We start from the raw sequence: 20,742 nt of genomic DNA on the forward strand, positions 1-20,742 counted from the left end.
CGAAGCTCTGTTTGTGTGTTTGAAGTTACCTTAAATAAACAAATCCATATAATCCTTGGATTGCTTTCTCTGGAGGCATTAAAAAAGACTTATTACTCTATTTTGAATTCTTTCCTTACGATAAAACATTTACTGGTAAAATTGATACTCCACTCGTTTGCTAAAATAAATTACTCAGAACTGGATAATGTGTTATCATAAAAACGAAAACCTTAAGGTTGAATAATTCCTGAATATTACTAATGTTCACGCCTCAACTGATGTTGGTACGGAAGAATTACTGAAACACATCTGAGAATAGTATTATTTACATCAAAGCTTCCTTCACAGATCATTTAACATAATTAAGTTCGACAATGTAACATATAATTTTTGTCAATGCTCGCTTAGCGTAGTAAACAGCAATTTCGTCTCCTTTTATAAAATTAATTCTCACTCTGTTATTGTTAGTGGCTTCTGAAGACTAGGTAAGGATATTTTTGAAAAGATATTAGCCTATATTAAAATAGATATTTTTCTTTTACCAGCAAAGCATCATTAATATACAACTTTTATTTTAATATACTTGGAAAACAATTCCCTAAAATTTCCTGCATAGCTTCCTATGATATGTTCTAACGTGAACATTTCGTTTGAATATGAATCAATTGGACTACGTTTTAAAAATTAAATTCTATAATTTTCTCATAAAATCCTTTTGTGGGGAAAATTAGGAAACTCAGAAAGTTATAAAGAACATTCAGGGCTAAAAAGAACGCTTTAAAATTTCATACGGGTCTGGTAATGGTGCCCTATCTTAAAGCACTATGATGGAAAACTATTTTTAGAATATGTTAAAGCTCTAGTTGTGAATTTTAACATTAAGTTTTGAAATAAAAATTAAGAAGTAAAAAATATTAATATATTGTAATATTATATTGAATTATTTAAATAATACCACTGAACATTATCGATGCCAAAGAAAATCTTTTCAAGTAATACTGTCTTGTTAATTTAATATTATTAACATAGCCGAAGTCTATTTTAATGTGAGATTTTATCTACTTGTAGGAAGAGTTCAAGATGAAATCGGTGTTTGGAATAGCTGTATTCATTATTTTAAATTTCGTTTATGATTCCCTGACAATTGAATACCTTAGAAGAAACCGTTCTGGAGTAAATAAATATGGGTAAGTATTTTCCTAACTGATTAAAGAATGAATCTAAAACGAGAGTTCTTGTAATTGTAGATAAATACAAATATACAGAGGTTACACAGATATGGTAGTTTTCTTATACTCACGCATTCACACACACACACACACACACACACACACACACACACACACACACACATATATATATATATATATATATATATATATATATATATATATATATATATATATATCAGTAGCGTCTTCTCTGGGTGTGCAAGTCGTGTGTTAACGCCCAATGAAAAATTAAGAAAAGAGTATTTTAATTTATTTAAACGATCGTGAGAAGTAGAGACTTTTTTCATTTATCAACGGGACAAAATCAACTGTTGAAGTGCGAAAGAACCGAGGAAAGCTACACGCTCTCCGTTATGTTTTGAGGAGGCACCTCTGCGAGTAAGTCGTTGGCAACAATTTGGCTGTATTTTCGCCGCTTTAGAAGACTCATATTGCGCATGCGCTTCGTGTTTCCCACCTCATGCTTCTATGATCCAAGGCGTTGTTAAACAACTCAACGCCTTGAGTTTTCTGCTTTCTCAAAGCGTTGCCAAGTCTGTAGATTTATCGGTGGATGTACAGATTTTTTTTATAACAATGCAGAATGCAATTGTGTGTGTGTGTGATCTACGGACTATATTTTTTATTATTCATTATTAAACATATCATTCAATTCATAAGTTAAAGGTACAATTGTCTTCTTGCTAAAATACGTGTAAGGAACACGGTGAAAAGAAACATAATTATTTTGTCGATCCAATGAAATTGTGTTCGGAGAGTCAGTTGATGAAAAAAAAAAAAAAAACGAAGCGTACAGAACGGTTTTCCATTATGCCTTTTTCTGCCCTAATTTTCATTCACTTAGGTTAGAGACTCATCCGCAAGACTTACGGTTTCGGGCCCCCTATTACTGTCTTCGAGTGCTTGGTAAAAGTTTCCCCCCTCTCTTTAAAACATCGTTTTTACGTAAAACATCGTTTAAAACATCTTTAAAACATCTTTTTATAACATCGTCTCTGAATGCTGCAAAAAGGATTTGTCTCACTTGCTACATTTTGAGATTATTTTTTAAATAGGCCTATTATATTGAAATTAGTAGGTAGCCGAGAAAAGTTCGATTCAGGAGAATCATTACTTTGTTTCTTTTTTTTTTTTTTTTTACTACAAAGCTATACATATATTGTAGGGTAGATTGTAGATATTTTGGCTTTCTGATTTGGCAATGCTGGGTGTCCCCTTGTCTTTCGCGTTTACGAGTGTAGTGGTTTCAGCTTTTTAAGATGACTGGTGAAAGTGTAATTCAAAAACTATTAAAAAGTCCTTTTTCATTAGTTTCTTATAATGAGAAAAAACAAATAATTGACCGTGGTCGACCGTGTCCTAATCTCACGATGTCAACTCTTGTGAAGGGCAAAAGTAGTGCTGGTTTTGAGAGACATTTTCGAATGGAGTTGTACGACATGTCAGATTGGCTTTGTGGGTGTAGTGTAGTGAATATATTTTACTGTTGGACATGTTTGCTATTTTCAACTAAGAAAAATGTGTGGAATCATCAAGGGTACGAGGATTTGAACCATCTTAATACTGCAGTGAAGAAGTATGGTGAGTCTGAAATGCATCTTTCTAGCTTTTATAAATTTAATACCTTTATTGCAACTCCAACAAGAATAGACGTTCTTTTGGAGTCCCAACGAAGGGCTGACATTGAGTTGCACAACGAAAAAGTAAAGAAGAATAGGGAAATATTAAAGAGGTTGATTAATGCCGTTTGCTATTTAGCAAAGCAGGAGCTACCATTCAGATTTCATAACGAGCAAGCAGCGTCTCTAAACAAGCGAAATTATGTGGAATTTCTTATTGCAAGTGCAGAGTTTGATTTCACATTAAAAGAACACTTACAGATTTTGTGTTTCACTACCACTAAATACATCTATTTTCAAATTCCCATTCTTGCAAGTTTTCTTCTACTTACAAGTTCATATGAATTTTCCATATTGTGTCGGGCATTTTCCAATATGGCAGCCTTTGTACACCTGTAATTCCTTTCCAAATTGTAGGATGGTTTTCACTCTAACGAAATGCATCCATAAAGTAAGTTCCATGCTTATAAGTATCTTTTTAAACTGACCACAGCTTTAAAACCATATCTTATCTTGCGGCCGCCATTTACCAATATGGCGGCCGTAGCACACTTGAGATTCTTGGGGACTTTTAGTAGAAAAAAGTATGCTTAGTATGCTTTTCAATGCAACTTAATACATCTATTTACAAAGTCCCATGCTTATAAGGATTTTTTCAACTAATTTTCATATTATGACTGTACTAAGTTAGATTGCACTGGCGTAGCGAATTTTTTAGAGGGAGCTGGGGTATCGGAATCGTGATTTAAGCACGGATAGGGAAAGAGAAGATATGTTTTGATAGAAAATGTCTAATTATCGGTTTATTAAGCTGTTATGTCGTGTACATAAGTATTATCATTTGAAAATTTCACATTATCATTAATTTTAATATCTGCAATTATTCAACCGCATGTAACACAGTTTATCATCAAAGAAAAGTGGTTGATAACACTTGCAAACTGAGTTCTAACACTAAATATCATTTGATAACGGTGATCTAAGCAAGATAAATACCATAAACACAAAATATGATAAAGAAATAATTTGTAGAGATACAAAAATCCGAAATGCTGTGTAAAGGAACATCAGGACAAAGGATTCAAAAATGATTTATCGAAGAGTGAATGTAGCATGGTACGTACTTTCACTGACATCTTACTTTTTCTAGACAACAGTAGATATGGTAGATATTGTGAGTATATGATGATGATGAAAGAAATGATAGAATAAAAAGTTGGAGGAAATGGGAGATCTCGAGTAAACCCATTAACATGATGTCCACCACGAATCTACGTACTATGGCGTATTAATAGAATCCGTACTCTGTTTTGTGTTTTGCGTACTACCCTGAACAAGAATTCGGATAACAATAATAATTGTAACAGATACTCGTTGTGTCCTCCATGAGCCTGAGTACAATACTGTGCACGATTTGACAGTGATTCATGTACACTATTGAAACGCATAGGTGTGTTACGAATCATTGCAAATCTATCACGAATTCTTTGCTCCAATTGGTTTATTTCGTTTGTGTTTTGTACAGTATACTTTTGAAGTATCCCACAAAAAGTCCAAAGGATTTAGGTCAGGGGAGCGAGGAGGACACTGTTCAAACCTATTCACCTATTCACCTGACTTGGAAGTGCTGATCAAGAAATACACCAACGCTCGTAAAAAGGTGGTGGTGTACCATCGTGCATAAATCAAAATTGAGACTTTCTCGAGAAAGGAACATTTTCCAACTATTCCGGAAAATTTTGTTGAAGGAATTACAGGTATGTTGCACCTGTGAGATGTTCAGACAGAATTTAAGGCCCTAGAAGTTCGTCACTCAATATATCTACCCAGGCATTAATCGAGAATTGATGTTGTTATCGAGTAGGTAAATTTGCGTTAGAATTTTCTTCTGCCCATTTGTGTTCGTTGTAAATGTTGACAACACCATCTAGCGTGAACCCAATCTCATCAGTAAATAAGATTAATGAGGGAAACAGAGGATATCCCAGACATAAATTAAGATACTACTCGCAAAATTGTCTTCGCGGAGGATGGTATATTTCTTATATTCTTTGCACATGGTACAAGTGGTAGGGATACAGTTCTTATTTGCGCAACACTTTCCACATGGTCCCATGGAAAACATCTAGCATTGCTAGTCTTTTTGTACTGGTACAAGAATCTTCTTTAATTATCTGAAGAGTTCTCTCTTCTCGATTAGGAGTCAAGACTGTCCGAGGGCGCCCAACTGAATCATACGTAGCCCGCACATGCCGTATCGATAGCAGCAAAAATATTGCGGTTGGGAAGGACACCATTTGGAAAATATTTATGATATAGTTATTGTGCTTCATGTGGGTTCCCATAAGCACGATCATGCATAAGTTGCATATCTGCCACTTCATTAAATGTGTATGTCTACGTTGAACCCCATTTCACACACGAGATGAATATGAACCAAAACATCTAACGCCACGCACTGCACCATGCGTTCTATTTAAATAAACTGCCTACGAGAATTACAGCAAAATTGAACACGTCTACTACAGTGCGACACCAGGTGCGTCTATTCAGATGGAACAAGTGCAGGTGTGTGCACCAAATACAACAATATCCTGTTTGTTTATCAAATACAAGGTTTGTTTACTATGTTTATGATCTCTATACATAAATTGCTTAATATACTTTTTTCCTTGTTATTCCGAGTTCAATGGAGTTTCAGAATCATTTTTATTTAATATTGAAAGGAATAATGTACAATCGAATGGTCATAACGGGTTACAATATGTATCCATTTAAAGAAATGAAACGTCAGGAAACGAGACAATTGGACTTTCCTCTAAAGGTGTTAATTTGCATTTAAACCTAACCTTACCTTCACAAAAATACCAATATCTCCTTTCACCTAATTTTACTTACTCTTTTTCCTCCTATTTTCCTATTTCACAGATGTTTCCGCAATCATTCACTTTCAACATTCACTTAACTCCTGAACCTTAAGGATAGAAACTGTGATATTACATGTAAGCTTTCGTTTCTTTCATTTACACCGTTCTAAATTGTATTTTCATACCCGCACAAGTAGAACGAACATCGCTCATCTTAAATACGCTATTTTCGTTTTTGTTCTTAATAAGTTTTCCATGTTCATTTTGGCCTGCACGCACATGCATACTTTGTAAATATAAATGAAACGTTCTTCTGAACTACAGAACCTACACTCTACACTAAGTAGTTTTTTTGAATCCTTTCTCCTGACGCTCGTTTTGACATTTCGGATTTTTGTATCTCTACAAATTATTTGTTTATCATATTTTGTGTGTGTGGCATCTATCTTGCTTAGGTCACCGTTATCAAATGATATTTAATGTTAGAACATAGTTTGCAAGTGTTATCAACCACTTTTCTTTGATGTTAAACTGTGTTACGTGGGGTTGAATAATTGCAGGTATTAAAATTAATGATAATGTGAAATTTTCAAATGATAATACTTATGTACACAACATAACAGCTTAATAAACCGAGACAGCTTAATAATTAGACATTTTCGATCAAAACATATCTTCTTTTAACCTATCAGTGCTTAAATCAGGGGTCCGATACCCCAGCTCCCTCTAAAAAAATTGTTACACCAGTTCAATCTACCTCTGAAACATAGATATTTAGATAGAGAGTGTACTAGTTCCTGTTATATTTCTTCAACTGCCTTTAATATGTCTTACAGTTTTTGAGCTAGGTAGCCTCAAAGTCACACTTTCCTCGTTTTCGGCATAGCGTAAATTTGAAACAACGCGGTTTTCGCCCTATGTCGATATAGGCTTTTTATTTATTTAGGTGAGAGGATTTTGGCTACATAACAAATGAATACCCTATATAATATATATAAAACTCCTCTTGTTGCCGTGTATATGCACCAATTTTCTAGTACGAAAACTCTCAGGAAACCTATTCAAACGCAGTCGTCCTTTGATGCTGACGATACATAGTGATGGTTAAGCGTACTTTTCGTGTTCGTTTCTCCATGCTGTTGTATGTAAGTTCTGCGTTAAGTGTTCTGTTGCAGTAATACTCCGAGCAACGAACAAAGATCCATGCTCCCAGTCCTCCCCCCAATTTAGAAATTGAAAGTTTTGTCAAAGTTCTGTGCCGCAAACCCTGAGTATTGTGCCGTAACCAGTATTTAGTTACAGTGAAAACAAATCTGTGGGACTGAAGAACAGAACACTTTAGAAATTGAAAGTATTTTCTATACCAAAGTTTTGTATTGCTGACCTCAAGTATTGTGTTGTTCCCATTCTGAAGATCAAACATGCTGCGGCTCATATCCTCAGCCCCAAATTTACAAACTGAAATTTGTTTCCACGACAAAGTTTTGTGCCATTTTGTGTTGTCCCTGCTTTCAAGTGATTCACGATAGTACTATAAAATCAATATTTTTTGCCACTATTTCGTTATGATATTTCTTTTCCAACACTTTCGTTAATAATTCGTGTAATGTTGACACACTGTCATACACTAGCATTTTTTAAAAATTTTATTTCGGAATGTTGCCTATGATCGTGTAGCATCTTAATATTCTATTGATTCATTATATTCTTTTGCAGTAAAAAATCTACTACTAATGAGATGTACTCTCCGCGGCATCAAAGTTGTCAGCACATACGTACTTAAAGTTTTTCACGCTCCTATATTTGTCAGTGTTGCCTTATAATCTTGTCGCATCAGCATTTCTAGGAGTGATTATCTGTGAATTCACTTAAAAATCTATACGGCATATATGTATTAGTATCAGAAAATACAACTAACTAACTAACCAACTAACTCTATGGCCTATGGAACCCGGAGGTTCAATGCCGCTTTTACAAAAGATATATACTGCCTTCTATCCTTAGCCTGCAGAATATAGTTTCTACTTTCTATTCCTATTTCTGCGAGATCCATCTTAATATTGTGCTCCCATTTGCGCCTAGGTCTTCTTAATGGTCGTTTTCCGATTGCTCTTCCAGTCAAGACTTTGAAAGCGTTTCTCCTTTCTTCCATCTTAGCTACATGACCTGCCCATCTAAGACGTCTAGACTTGACGACCCTAAGAATGTTTGGCAATGTTTGGTATAAATTATGTAGTTCCTCGTTATGAAGTTTCCGCCATTCCCCATTTCCGTTCCTCTTGGGTCCGAATATTCGTCTCAGAATCTTGGTCACAAATGCTTTCAATCTAAGTTTTTCCCTCAGAGTAAGCGACCATACAGAGCAACAGGCATCATTATCGTTTTATATAATTTAAGCTTCAAATTCCTCAACAGAATTCGCTAGGACAAGATATTTTGAACTGAATAATAATACGAATTCCCTGCTTTTAGTCGACATTTAATCTTTTCGCGAATATGATTTTCGTTTGTTAATATTGATCCTAGATGTTTGAAAGTATCCCCTTGATCAAAAGTGTTATTTAATATTTTAACTCATTCATAATGTGCCGTATTACAGTCCCGATGCACTTCCACGTTTTTAGTTTTCTCTGCGTTTACTTCTAAACCCATATCCCTGCAAGCGTTTAATATGACCTCTGCATTTCTTTCTATTGTTCTCCTATCATTCCCTATTAAATTTGCATCATGAGCACACGCCATAACCTGGTGAATACTATTCAACTCTAGGCCCTGGTTGCTACAACAGAAATTACAGAAAATTGTACAGAATTCATAGTTATGCAAACTATCCTCAAATATATCAGTGCGTCAAGCTGATTCCTAATAATACGCATGCACGGTAATAGATGTCCCTACCTGTACTCTCACTTGCCTGCCTGACGCTAGTATTAGATGGCCTTATCGTTGTTGCAGTTTGCCTTATTAAAATTATTGTGACGATTTAATTGCAACTTTAAACTGTATTGTTTCAATTTAATTCACAGGATTAGGATTTGGTTTCCCTTTCAGCATGAAGGCTATAATAGACGTGGATCTGAATATGAATAGAATAGAATAAAATAGAATAGAATACTTTATTAGTCATAAGACAACATAGTTGCAATAGACTTCGTCAAGAATAGTATTTAAATTGTAAAAAATATTGAAATGTAACGAAAAAAGCTATTACTCTATTACTAACTGACAGTTAATAACTAATTGAAACTATTACTAACAGTTAAACTGTAACTTTTAAGTAATACAATTTGCAATTTATACTTTACATTTACATTAATGGCACTACCACATAAGAATAAGCAAAAGCCCATTATTACCATTATTATAGGGTTAAGCTCATTATTACATCACTCAAATTCTGGTGAAGTTCCGTAGTAGCAGTAGCAATAGCAATAGTATCAGTATCAGTATACAATAGTAGTAGTAGGGTAGATAATGGCAGGTTTAGTTGAGTACTGCTACCATGTTTTGAATCCTTTAAGGAGGTATGCTGTCTACGGAACTTTACCCTCAAATTTTTACCAGCTGACATTTAGATTTTATAGATAACAAATGCATTCCTCAAACTCCGTAATACTATATACAGAATTATCTATTAATATATTACTAATGTGTTTGGCAAACTGGTTGTTTTCCAAATTACGTACATGTAAAGTAACAAGTTGAACAGTTTTATTCCATTATATTTAAAGTTTTGCTGCGTCTTGCATAATCTGACAGACGGAGTTTCTAAATTTCCTTTGTATATACCTTGTATTATAATCATGTACGTTAGATCGCAAATTAAAACTAGTTTGGTTTTCATTAATATACATTAAACTACAATAAATATTTATTGAGGGAACTGCCATGATTTGGTATTCTTTGAAAATATCCCTACAGGATTCAGTATCAGGTACTCCTTAAATAGAACGTAATGCCTTCTTTTGTCATTTGAATACATCCTTTGCACCTGCAAAGTTTCCTCGTAGTAAATTACGATAAAATAAATTTGAGTAAAGGACAGCATAATAAACTGAAATAATCATTTCCTTACAGATCTTTTGAATTTCCGCAATACATATAGAACACAAGCGAGTTTTTATTTTATTTTCTTTCCTTCCCCCCCCTTTTTTTTGGCATAGTCCCTGAGTGTGTACTGCCCAGTTTAATTTTGTATCTAAATATATGCCTAACAACTTCACATAATTTTGGTTATTCAAGATACACGGTGGTCTATTTAGGTAAAAGACATGAGTTTCTGTTTTTGTTGTGTTTAATACCAAGCTATTTGTTTGCAACCATAGAGAAGAAGGCTTTAACATTTCTTTATTTTTAATGTTTACGTTGAGTATGCTATGGTCATTTGTAGTGAAAGTAGTGTCATCAGCATAGATTGTTGTTTTATACTGGAGACAAGTTGGTAGGTCGTTCATGTACACTAAGAATTAAAATGGGACTAGTACTGAGCCCTGAGGAACACCAGTTAAAACTTCTAATTCATAAGATGTTTTATTGTTAAATTTTACTATCTGCCATCTGTTAGTGAGGAAAGTCTAAAGAAGAGATAATTCAATGTCATTTATTCCATAGAACTGTAATTTTTTAAAGTAAGATATCGTGTACAACTGTGTCAAAATCTTTACTTAAATCAATTAGAGTAGTACACGTATACGAGCCGGATTCAAAACCATTTAATATTTCGTACACGACTGTCTCAACAACATCAATAGTGGATAGCGCCGATCTGAAACCGAAATGGGCTACGTTAATAAGTGAATTTTTTTCCAAATAAGGAGATAATTCCTTTTCAACGCAGTACTCTATTATTTTAGAAAGCACTGGAACCAGTGTTGGGCAAAATCAATTGGAATCAACTGGAATTGATCAATCAATTGAAAGTAATTGCTCTGAAAATTAATTGCAATTGATTTCAATTTGTAATTGACAATTAATTTCAATTGCAATTGAATTCAATCATAAAATTTGCAATTAAATTTTCGTCAATTGTTAATTGTTAACTGGTCACCAGGCAATTGAAACTTTTAATTGTTAATTGTCAATTGCAAAGGATGTAATTGAAACATTTAATTGTTCATTGCAATTGAAAATTGAAACTTGTAATTGTTAATTGCAATTGTTAATTGCAATTGAAGCTAGCTAATAAAAATGAACATAAGAAGATTTGTGCATATTGAGTTATCACAGGTTTGAAATAAGAGGATTAGGAATTAGATTTCTGGGCTGTCGGCATCTAAGGCCATTTAGCCCTCGGCGAGCACACTATCCTATGAAAGGGAAGGAAGAAAGGATTGGGGAAGGAAGGAAATGGCCTGTGACCATTATGTTAGGTACCATCTCGGCATTTCACTTTTGTGAATGAGAGAAACCCAGGAAACACCTCACTCAAGATGGCTGGCCTGAACAAGCTGTTACAGTATTTCGACCGAGTGTCCGCTCCGGGAATCGAACCCGGGACAGCTCGCACTAAAGGCAAGAGCGTTGGAGACTGCTCTACTCGCGGCCACACAGGTTTGAAATAAGATATGTATATGAAATGCTTAATACTGACCAACCCTTTTCCTCCTGGGAAGAAAGCCAGAAAGGGCGACCACCACACACTATGATATTATGCTTAAGGTTCAATCCCCCTCGGCAGGTCTCTGTCATACATAAAGTTTCGCGACAAAATATTGACTACTAAAACAACGTCCGATAAAAGCAGCGACCGAGCTCGATTAGCAAAACATACACTGTCAATACGAAATGTCTTTAAATTAGGGTGTAATTTAATTTCACAGGTGAGTTCCCTCTGAATAGTTGTAATGTTCCCTCCCACATATATGAACTACGATTATAAATGTCCTACCATTTCTGAATAGTGCACAGTGAAATTTATCAATTGTTTGTTGTAACTAATATGGAAGTCTGATACGAATATTGAAAGACAGCAAGTGAGTTTCATATCCAAACTATGCTAATGGAATACTCACACTTGAAGTAGTTTATTTGTAACTACAGGTTTCAATCTATATTCTATTATAAATAAAATAAGTAGTTTATTTTTGTCTCTCTCTGTATATGTGCGGCTTGGGGACCAGACGAGTGGTTCGAAAGATACCAAAATTTGGTCACGGGTACCTTGGTTCAAGCCGCAGATTAAGACGAAGCGTTTTTTTAATTTCGAACCAGGGGGCCTCAGGATGACCGTTTACCGGGACCGGCCTGGGGACCAGACAAGTTGACCGAGAGTTACCAAATTTTAGTCATGGATACCTTGGTCTAGGCCCCAGACTAAGACGAAGCGTTTTTGTCAAAATTCGAAACAGGGGTGTCTCAGGGGGGCATTTACCGGGACATGTAAAAGTAGTAGAAAATGACCGATATTACTGTGTGTTTCAAATGTAAAGCATCACGGGCAGTAGCCAATGCTGCGCGATATTTCGCGTGGTGTTGCCGGAGTGCGGACTCCCCTTTCCCTTCTCGCTCTTCCTCCAGCTGAGATTGACACGATAAATTTGCAACATTATTCACAATATAACAATGTTATTCCAGCAAAATCTAGAACTTTGACTGTGCACCCTAAAAGTGTATATAGCAACTAAATTACTTACCTGTTAACTACCCCAGTAGAGCTGCTAAAGACTTGTCTTCCCCACTGCTTTCACTATCGTTTGTGTCAGTTAATATTTCATCATTGTCTGAATCTGAGTCTTGTAAATTTACTATTATGGGTTCCAAAATTTCGTCACGTACTATTTCTTTCATGAAGTCGTCATCTTGTAATTTGTCCGTGTGTTGTACACAAGATTGCCAGTCGTTTTGCGTTATGCTATCAATTTCTTCGTTTCTCAGTCTTTCAATGTCTGTCAATTTGAATGTCTTATTTCTTGTTGCAACTCGTCTCTTTACTTGAGCTTATATAAGCTCTATTAGGTTGTATTGACAATGATAGGGTGGTAACCTTACTATCTCGTGTCCATTTTCGTTTGCCAGTTGGTCTAGTTCGTACATTTTAGATTGGTTTTCGAACAGCATTACGCGCTGCAATAGCTCAACCTTAGTTTCTGTTGCCGAAAATTCAACACCTTTTTGGTGTAACCGTTCAACAATGGCATCTTTCTTGTTGATGAATTTGGAATTTTATTTGTGACGACTGAATGATATATGGTATTATCCATTATTATAACGCTACCCTCTTCTAAATAATTTAGGAATCTGTTCAAAAACCAATCCTTAAATGTAGCACTTGACATTTCTTCGTGATAGTCGGAAGTTGATTTAGACCAAAATATGCATTTATTTTCAGGTATAAATTCAGTTTTTGCAGATCCCACATGACAGCTCATAAGTCTGCTTCCTTTTCCCGGAGGCACCTTTAATCCACCGTTTTTTGTGGGATCTTGAAAAACTGACTTATGTGAATGATTTTTATTTACTCAAGTCTCGTCCAAGTAAAATATTGGCCTTGTGTCGCCAGAAGTCCGAATTTCATGCATTTTCCGAAGAACTTTTAATCTTGTCGCCACAATATCACTCCTCTCCGTTAAAAAGTTATGTCCATCGGTTGTTTTCTCATACCTGAAACCTAAAGCCCGAAGTATTCTGTAAGTCGATGACTTGGAACGTGTAAAGGAAATATTACTTTCAAAGCATTTCTGATTTTTTGCACAGTCGGAAATTCACCTTGGTTATAAAAGTCAAAAACAGTCCTGCGTACTATGTCCTTGTCAAAGTCATTAAGGTTTGTGAGCCTCTTGGGAAGTCCTCTGTGTTTTCTAGGAGACAGAAAAACTGGAATATTACTGTGAGGCAGCTTTCTTGCCTCCACGCAGATTCGTACCACGGTGGCTTGATTTATCCCGCAAGCTTGTGCCATTAGGCTTTGACACTTTTTGAAGTTGTTTCCTTCATCTTGTGATGAGTATTTCTTTAGGAAAATGTAAACACAAAAAATAATTCTCCGAGCTTGACTTCGAAACACCTCTTTTTTTTAGAAAACCCCGCACTTATACTCGGTTTTCTTAAAGACATTGTCAATTCTAGTTTTCGGAGAACAAACGAACTGAAGCAACCCAAATACTGATGAATTCTGTTTATGCTAGAAGAGAAGTTGCGTTCCTACATAACTAGCCCCTTTGTTCCTTATCAGTTTTCATAACAATTATTACTCTTGGGCTTGGTCTAGGTCTCACGAAAACAATCCTTCTGATTCTTAAGCAAGTCCATATAATCGAGTTTGTTTTGGGTTACGATAATTTACGACAGCATTCAGACGCCTGGTGCTTTCAAATCCCTGATGGGGGGGGGGGGGGGAAGAGGGAAGAAGTGGTCGCATATACGTAACGTAGTGAAACGTAAAGAAAAAATAAAACATACTGCTTTTTCTGTTGAATAAGGAAGAATCTATCTGGAAGTGAACTTCAAACCAATACTATGAACTTCCCATACTTTGTTCTTACGATGCTAGGCATATATATAAAAATCAGAGGCTTGATATTATTTAATTCGCTCGCTTACTATTCTCAGGGTTGTAGCCACGGTAGAAAAGGGGGCCCTGTTTTTTCAAACTATTTCCAACCCCGAAATGAGGTTCGTCTGATATATATTTAATAAACTTATTTAATAGTTAATGTAAATGAGGGACATTTATAATAAAACATGAAAATTAAAAAAGAAAACATCATCAGTACGGTTTCTGTACCCAAATAAAACAGCTAAAATTAATCATGTGCTTTAAATTCTCATTTCCCTTTCTGGGCGCACACCGTGTGAACTCTCTATATTATTGCATAATAATATTTGAGTTGATATTTTTTTCAATTTTTTTCTTTTACTATTTTAACGCACGTAAACACAAAGTCAGATAAACAGATTACCATAAACAGCATTTGTTTTCTTATGAATAGCTTATTGATTCATCTTTTACAATCCGTTTTTTAACTTCAGTACTGTCAAGATCCGTCTTTTGATAAGGTAGCATTGTGAAAATATGTAACGTTATATTTATATATATCTTTTTCTTATCTATTTTGACGTTACATATGCCCACAGCTGGAATCACAAAATTAGTGAATACACTTAACCCTTTGGGGAGCCCATGGTACAGTTTGTACCATACGGGTGTTTCATGGTACATTGCGTTATAACTCTCCTATTTGAGCTTTTTCGTTCGTTTTTTTTTCAAGTCCAGAGGCATTGTAGAAGACCTTACGTATGGTTTTACACCTTCCTACGTCTAGACATAGGAGGTGATGATGTCATAATTCTAAAATATATATTTTTCATTTATTAAGCCTATGTTCATTATTTTTGGCGGGCTTATTTTTGCACCTAGAAGATTGAAATTTTGCACAAACATTCAGTCCACCGAGTAGTATTTACCAGATTTTTTTTCAGATTTCTGAGTTGAAACAGGGGGGATCCAGAGGGGCAAATCGTTGAAAAAAGGGATATTTTTACCCCAAAAATCCATTTTTAGGGATTTTCCCGCCTTAGATACATGATGGAGACACGTGAGTCATGCCGTCTGAAAGGCAGTTCTATTCTGAAGAGAATGATGGGCGAAACATGACCCTAGGGTAATTAGGGATGTCTCAGGGAATTTTTACAAAATATCCTTCTGTATAGGGGAATATGAGTTGATTCTAGGTTAGCGTCCCTTTCAGCAGCGAGGCTATATGAGACGTGGACCTACTGATTAACGTGGAATCCGAACCACATGAGCTCCCGCTGGGAATCGAACCAGGGTCTCCCACGCCAAAGGCGCGTACGCTAACCCCTTAGCCACGAGAAAGCTCGTATACGGGAATATGGTACATTGTCGGTATATATATTGACAACCCAGCCACTCAGTGCCTAATTGGGGATGCAAAGTTGAGTGCAACTGGATGCCTTCCACTCACCATCTAGAATGAGTGGGATAACCTTTGATATTCGTTTGCGAGAGGTTTCTCATTGGGGATAAATCAAATAAAGATACGTCCACTTCATTAATTTAATATCACTGTATTTCTTTGACTTATGAGTTTACTGTAAGATTTCAGAACGCTAGTAATGACGGATATTAAGAATAATTTGCCAGACGGGTATAGAAACGGTCAAGTATTGAGCCTTTGAACCCTGAGTCGGTGCAACACATACCTGGATAATCTGGTGTAATTCCCACGTTGCTCTGGCGTTGAACTCGGCTCCTTTATGCTGAATCTCCTTACTGTTGAAAGACGAGAACGAGCATTGAGGTATGGCTCCTCTCAATTGCTACTCTCGGCGTGATGTTCTACGTTGTTAGAATGATTTGGTATATGAAGTATTTCCTTCTCCTGTCATCTGGCTGACTCGTGACTAAAGCTTGGTTCTCCAAGAACTCGAACCAAAGACTGATCACTAAGACTTGATCATAGACTCGATCAACTGCACCCTGAGGACTCCTCTATGGACTTCCAGGACTTGATCCAAAACCTCTCTCGTCCTCTGGTTTTGTTGAGCTTCGTCCAACCTCCGTCGTCTGCTTGTCGTCTGCTTGCAGCACGTGCGACACCATTTTCACATGGAGAGACAAATTCCTTCCATGTGTCAAGACTCAAAATTGCAATCCTCGACACGCTCTGATTTCCCGATTCTAAGCAATTCTCCGCATATCCGTAATTCCGTGAAATTCGTGAAATCTTACAGATTCACTTTATACAATGTATAGAATCTGGCTAATGTGAGGATAGACACATTGTCAACATTTCCTTCCTACATTGCCAGACTCTCAACGAAGACATTCTTATTCACATTTATTTACAACAAACTGCTGACACAAACATTAGCAACATTGTGCAGCTTGCATTATACTCTTATACACAACATTTAATTCCCGTAACCTTAATAAATGATTTTTATGACATAAACATTAAAATAGAATCAAAATATACAAATTAATTTACTCGAAAATCGAGTGCTGCTACATGGCCCCCCTTAAAAACTTGGTTGCCTTGCAATCCAAGCTAGACCTCGTAAGAGGGCGATTTTCCATAAACACCCTGTACATCATATAAACTGAATCAGTATTGAAAGATAAATATAAATTTGAAATTAAAATATATATAATTGTGCAACATAATTATATAAACAGTAATTAATATTCCTTCACCTAAAATTATTAAAATATATATTTGAATCTTTAATCTTTTTCTTAATTCCTATAATTATAAAATACAAAACTTCAAATGTAATCTGGCAAAGTATATGCTCACGACATCTAGTGAGTTTTCGCTGAAATACTTGCTCATCACATTTGCTCAAGAGTGGTTGTGCATAATTATATATGCTCGTTTACAAGTACTCTTGAATAATCTTCTCTTCGCAACAACGCTTTTAGAGTTTCATGTTACCAAAAATTTCCACTACTCTGTCTGTCCATACGTGCCAACCAATGAATTTATTGGCCGTATCAGTACTGGTTGAACTTCATTTATTTCCACCGTTATGTGATTGGAAATCTAAAAACAAAACTTGTAACATAGTGTTAAAACATAGTTTGTTAATATTTTTACATTAGCACTGTAAAAACTTGAAAATATAATTGTTTTATTTTCATCAAAATTTTAATCACTGATATTTTAACATGAACGGAAATAAAATCTTGCCGCAGGGCGTTGGATATGCTGCAGATACTTCCAGCTTGGTAACTGCAAGATCAACACTTTTCAACCAAGGTTAACTTGACTTCCTTTTCTGCCCTTCTGTTTGCGCGTCACTCTTGTACGGATAACACTGGGTGTTAATATTCACTAGCAATTATTTCGTTATTAGTTTTAAAACACTGTATTTTATAATACCACCACGTCACAAGATGTATGTGAATATTCTTATCCTTGCCGAATGTTTATTGGATTCACCAAAATTGTTCCAATTCTTAACATTTACTTGCGGGATTTCGTGCGGGATCTCATGCACTGCAGTAGTGTTACCAATACTCAAAGCTCATGCTAGTACTCAACCTTTACTTTACTAATCTGGCATTTCCGTTTGCGATCAAAATATTTAAAATGTGATAAATATTAAAAGTGATAAATATTAGAAAGTGATAAAATATTTAAAAGTGATAAAATGTTATTGGTTAATACGTGATATATACTTAAATGGATATAATTTACTTTATGGACACTACAAAGGATTACACAATGGACTATTTACTGGATTAATCATCTATATGGGTAAGTACAAAATAAAATTTACACGCGAATATATTTAATTAAATACTATGAATATTTACTTATTCTTAATCTACAATTATTATTATCCCTAACACTTGTTAACTGCATACAAAAATTGATTGCGATTCAGAGAAAATGATGGATTTTACATTTCCTTAAAATCCTGAAGGCTTTGGTTGTTAAATACGGCAGCCTGACTTGCCGTATCATCACAATCAAAATTTGGCTACAGCTAGCACATTTATTACTATCTATATACATGTTTTTTTATAAAAATCTGACCGGTTTTCCAAAATTTTAAAACTTGATTCTTCTTCATACTTAAATTTAACTATCATGACGTAATTCTTTTTTTTCCAATATTGAAGACGTGACTATTTATTTTCCTAGATCATAACAATAGACTACTTATTTATTATATTATTTACTTATTTGCCTAATTACGTTGTCTAGGATGGCCATTTCCACAACAATTTCACTAGGTCAACAATTCATTTTATTATTAATTACTATTAATCTTCTTGTCCTATATTTATTAACTTATTACTCTCTATACTTATTACTACATTAAAATATTAAATTATTAAATTATTTTAACAATGCCGACAGGGCCTATAGCTTGTGAGAAGGATTTCTTTCGAAGAAAGTTCAAAACTGCTTCATATTTCCAACTCAAATACGTACTAAATCTGTTCAGGGCATCTCTTGTGCAGGAAAACCTCTGCATGTCCCCGATAATATTTCTCTTTTCTCTCTATTCTTGCGCTTTATTCATATATATTCATCTACTTATATTCTCTTAGAGTACTCTTAGCGCTAACATATGCATAAATATTCATCTATACTTCTATTCATCGATGCATGCTTTATTTTCTATAAATTCATTATTTACTTCTATTTTCTTACTCTTATTTACTTATTAAACATTATTCATTATTTATTATTTCACTCTTCTTCTCTCTATCCACATTTATTATTATTAATTTAGTCTATGTTATAAATCTACAATGGCTTATTTCTTTACGTCTAACGTCTTTAATTGTTTACTTTTAAATCTATCTTTTACTAAAACTTCCTTCTTCTCAATACTCACATTCCTAAAACCAACTCTTTTCCTCTTTCTTTCTAACTAACACAAATGAAAAGATTAATCTAGACAATTCTTACATTATAACCACAAGAATATAACTATATTCTTATTCTCCTACATTTTAGATGCACTACTTACATCTATTTCTGTTCTGACTATCCTACTATTCCCTAGGATATCAAATGAATTACTCGCTAATTATTACTATCTTAATTTTAATCTTACGCTAAGGGACTGGCTAAAAATGAAGGATATCTCCACCAAAAAAAAAATTTTCACTGCTTTACACGTGATGTACGAGTCAACTCCTGTGTCTCTTTTCAACAATCACGGAAGACTTATGTGGCTCAATAAATAAAATATTCTCATCGACGTTTGGTAATCGCCCAATTCAACTCGAAGAGAATGGGATTTCCTTCCTGATTAGAGTTTCCCCTAATGAAAGGTTTCGCCTAATTATCAGGGTTTCTTAATTTTAAACTTATGTCTAGATTAAATCTACTTCAATTGCATCATTCATTTCTTGTTTCTTTTTCATTCTTGCCTTTTCTTATGTCTAAGTTCCTAATACCAAAACTAATAACAAAATCATTCATGTTTTCGTGCTCTCTTTTTTTTTCTCCATAGTCTTTTCCTATTTTTATTCTATTTCTTATGTCACTACATTAAAATTATATGCCATAAAGACATAATTCGCTAAAATAAATTGATAGTCAGATTTTTACTTTTCCAATATTAATAATAATGCTACTATAAATTCCCATATCTGCTTATTTCCTCTATTACTAAAACAAATTTCTTAAAATCAAATTATTAACCTAACTAAATACTTAAAACATTAACAATTACTAATATATCTCTCTATATGATTAATAATAATATATTCTATACACTTTTACTTCACTTCTTCCTAGTTTTTAATTAAACTAACATTACTCAAAATATTAATAATTCACGATATTTCTACTATTACCCTATATATATGTATTCCTATTTATAACTAAATCTTAATATTAAATACTACATTACTATGTACATTAAATTATTGTTATTGTCCATATCAATAAACTCTCGTATTCACGTCATATTCTAGTGCGATAACCACGGTGTTCTTTGCTGAAAAAATGTAGCAAAGGCTACCAAATCTAATGCTGATTTATCACTTGAAATAACAAACTTCGCTTGCTTTTCTAGTTGTGCAAGAGTTGCAACAAAATCAGATACCTTGATTGCCTGAGTGCATTCAAACTTATATCTAAAACGTTGTAACCATTCATTTACTCGTTCTTGGGTAGCACCTGAACTAAACAATGCACAAACCTTGTATTTTAACTGTTCGTTCTTAATAGCAAAAAAGATAGATTCACGCACTATCGTGTTTGTTTCGGCAATGCCCGTTAACACAGACATGAAATGCCGTCTGAAACCTAATTCTACTAATTCATCCACACTAAAGTTTTCTCATAAAACTCAATGAAATAGTAATGCTTATACTTTCTACCAAGTACATTATCTCTAAATATCATTTCCTTGTCCTCATTGTATGTTGGATTGAATTCCACAAAGTGTTTCAAAACACCCAAGTCCAGATAATAGTATCTTGACTTTGTAAACATAGTCGCAGTTTTCCCATTATCTTTTAATACGGGATAATGCACCCTGTGATTGTTCTTTAACGACAACATTGTAAGTTCTTAGTGCTATTATCTACTAACTGAATACTGTATTGCT

The 20,742-nt window shown here is 34.5% G+C and overlaps 1 protein-coding gene across 1 annotated transcript in view; it reads left to right on the top strand.

Annotated features, from left to right (window-relative positions):
- Positions 1 to 351: 351 nt before the first annotated feature.
- The window catches only part of LOC145692415 (uncharacterized), a 139,865-nt gene continuing 119,474 nt past the window's right edge, over positions 352 to 20,742 (top strand). The window contains exons 1-2 of the mRNA XM_081767721.1: positions 352 to 467; positions 1,051 to 1,169. Of these exons, the coding sequence (XP_081623847.1) occupies positions 1,063 to 1,169 (107 nt within the window). The 5' untranslated portion in view covers positions 352 to 467; positions 1,051 to 1,062. The remainder of the gene's footprint in view (positions 468 to 1,050; positions 1,170 to 20,742) is intronic.

The sequence above is a fragment of the Thermobia domestica genome, chromosome 8 (genome assembly GCF_964235325.1).
Source record: "Thermobia domestica chromosome 8, izTheDome1.hap1.1, whole genome shotgun sequence".
Classification (NCBI taxonomy): domain Eukaryota; kingdom Metazoa; phylum Arthropoda; class Insecta; order Zygentoma; family Lepismatidae; genus Thermobia; species Thermobia domestica.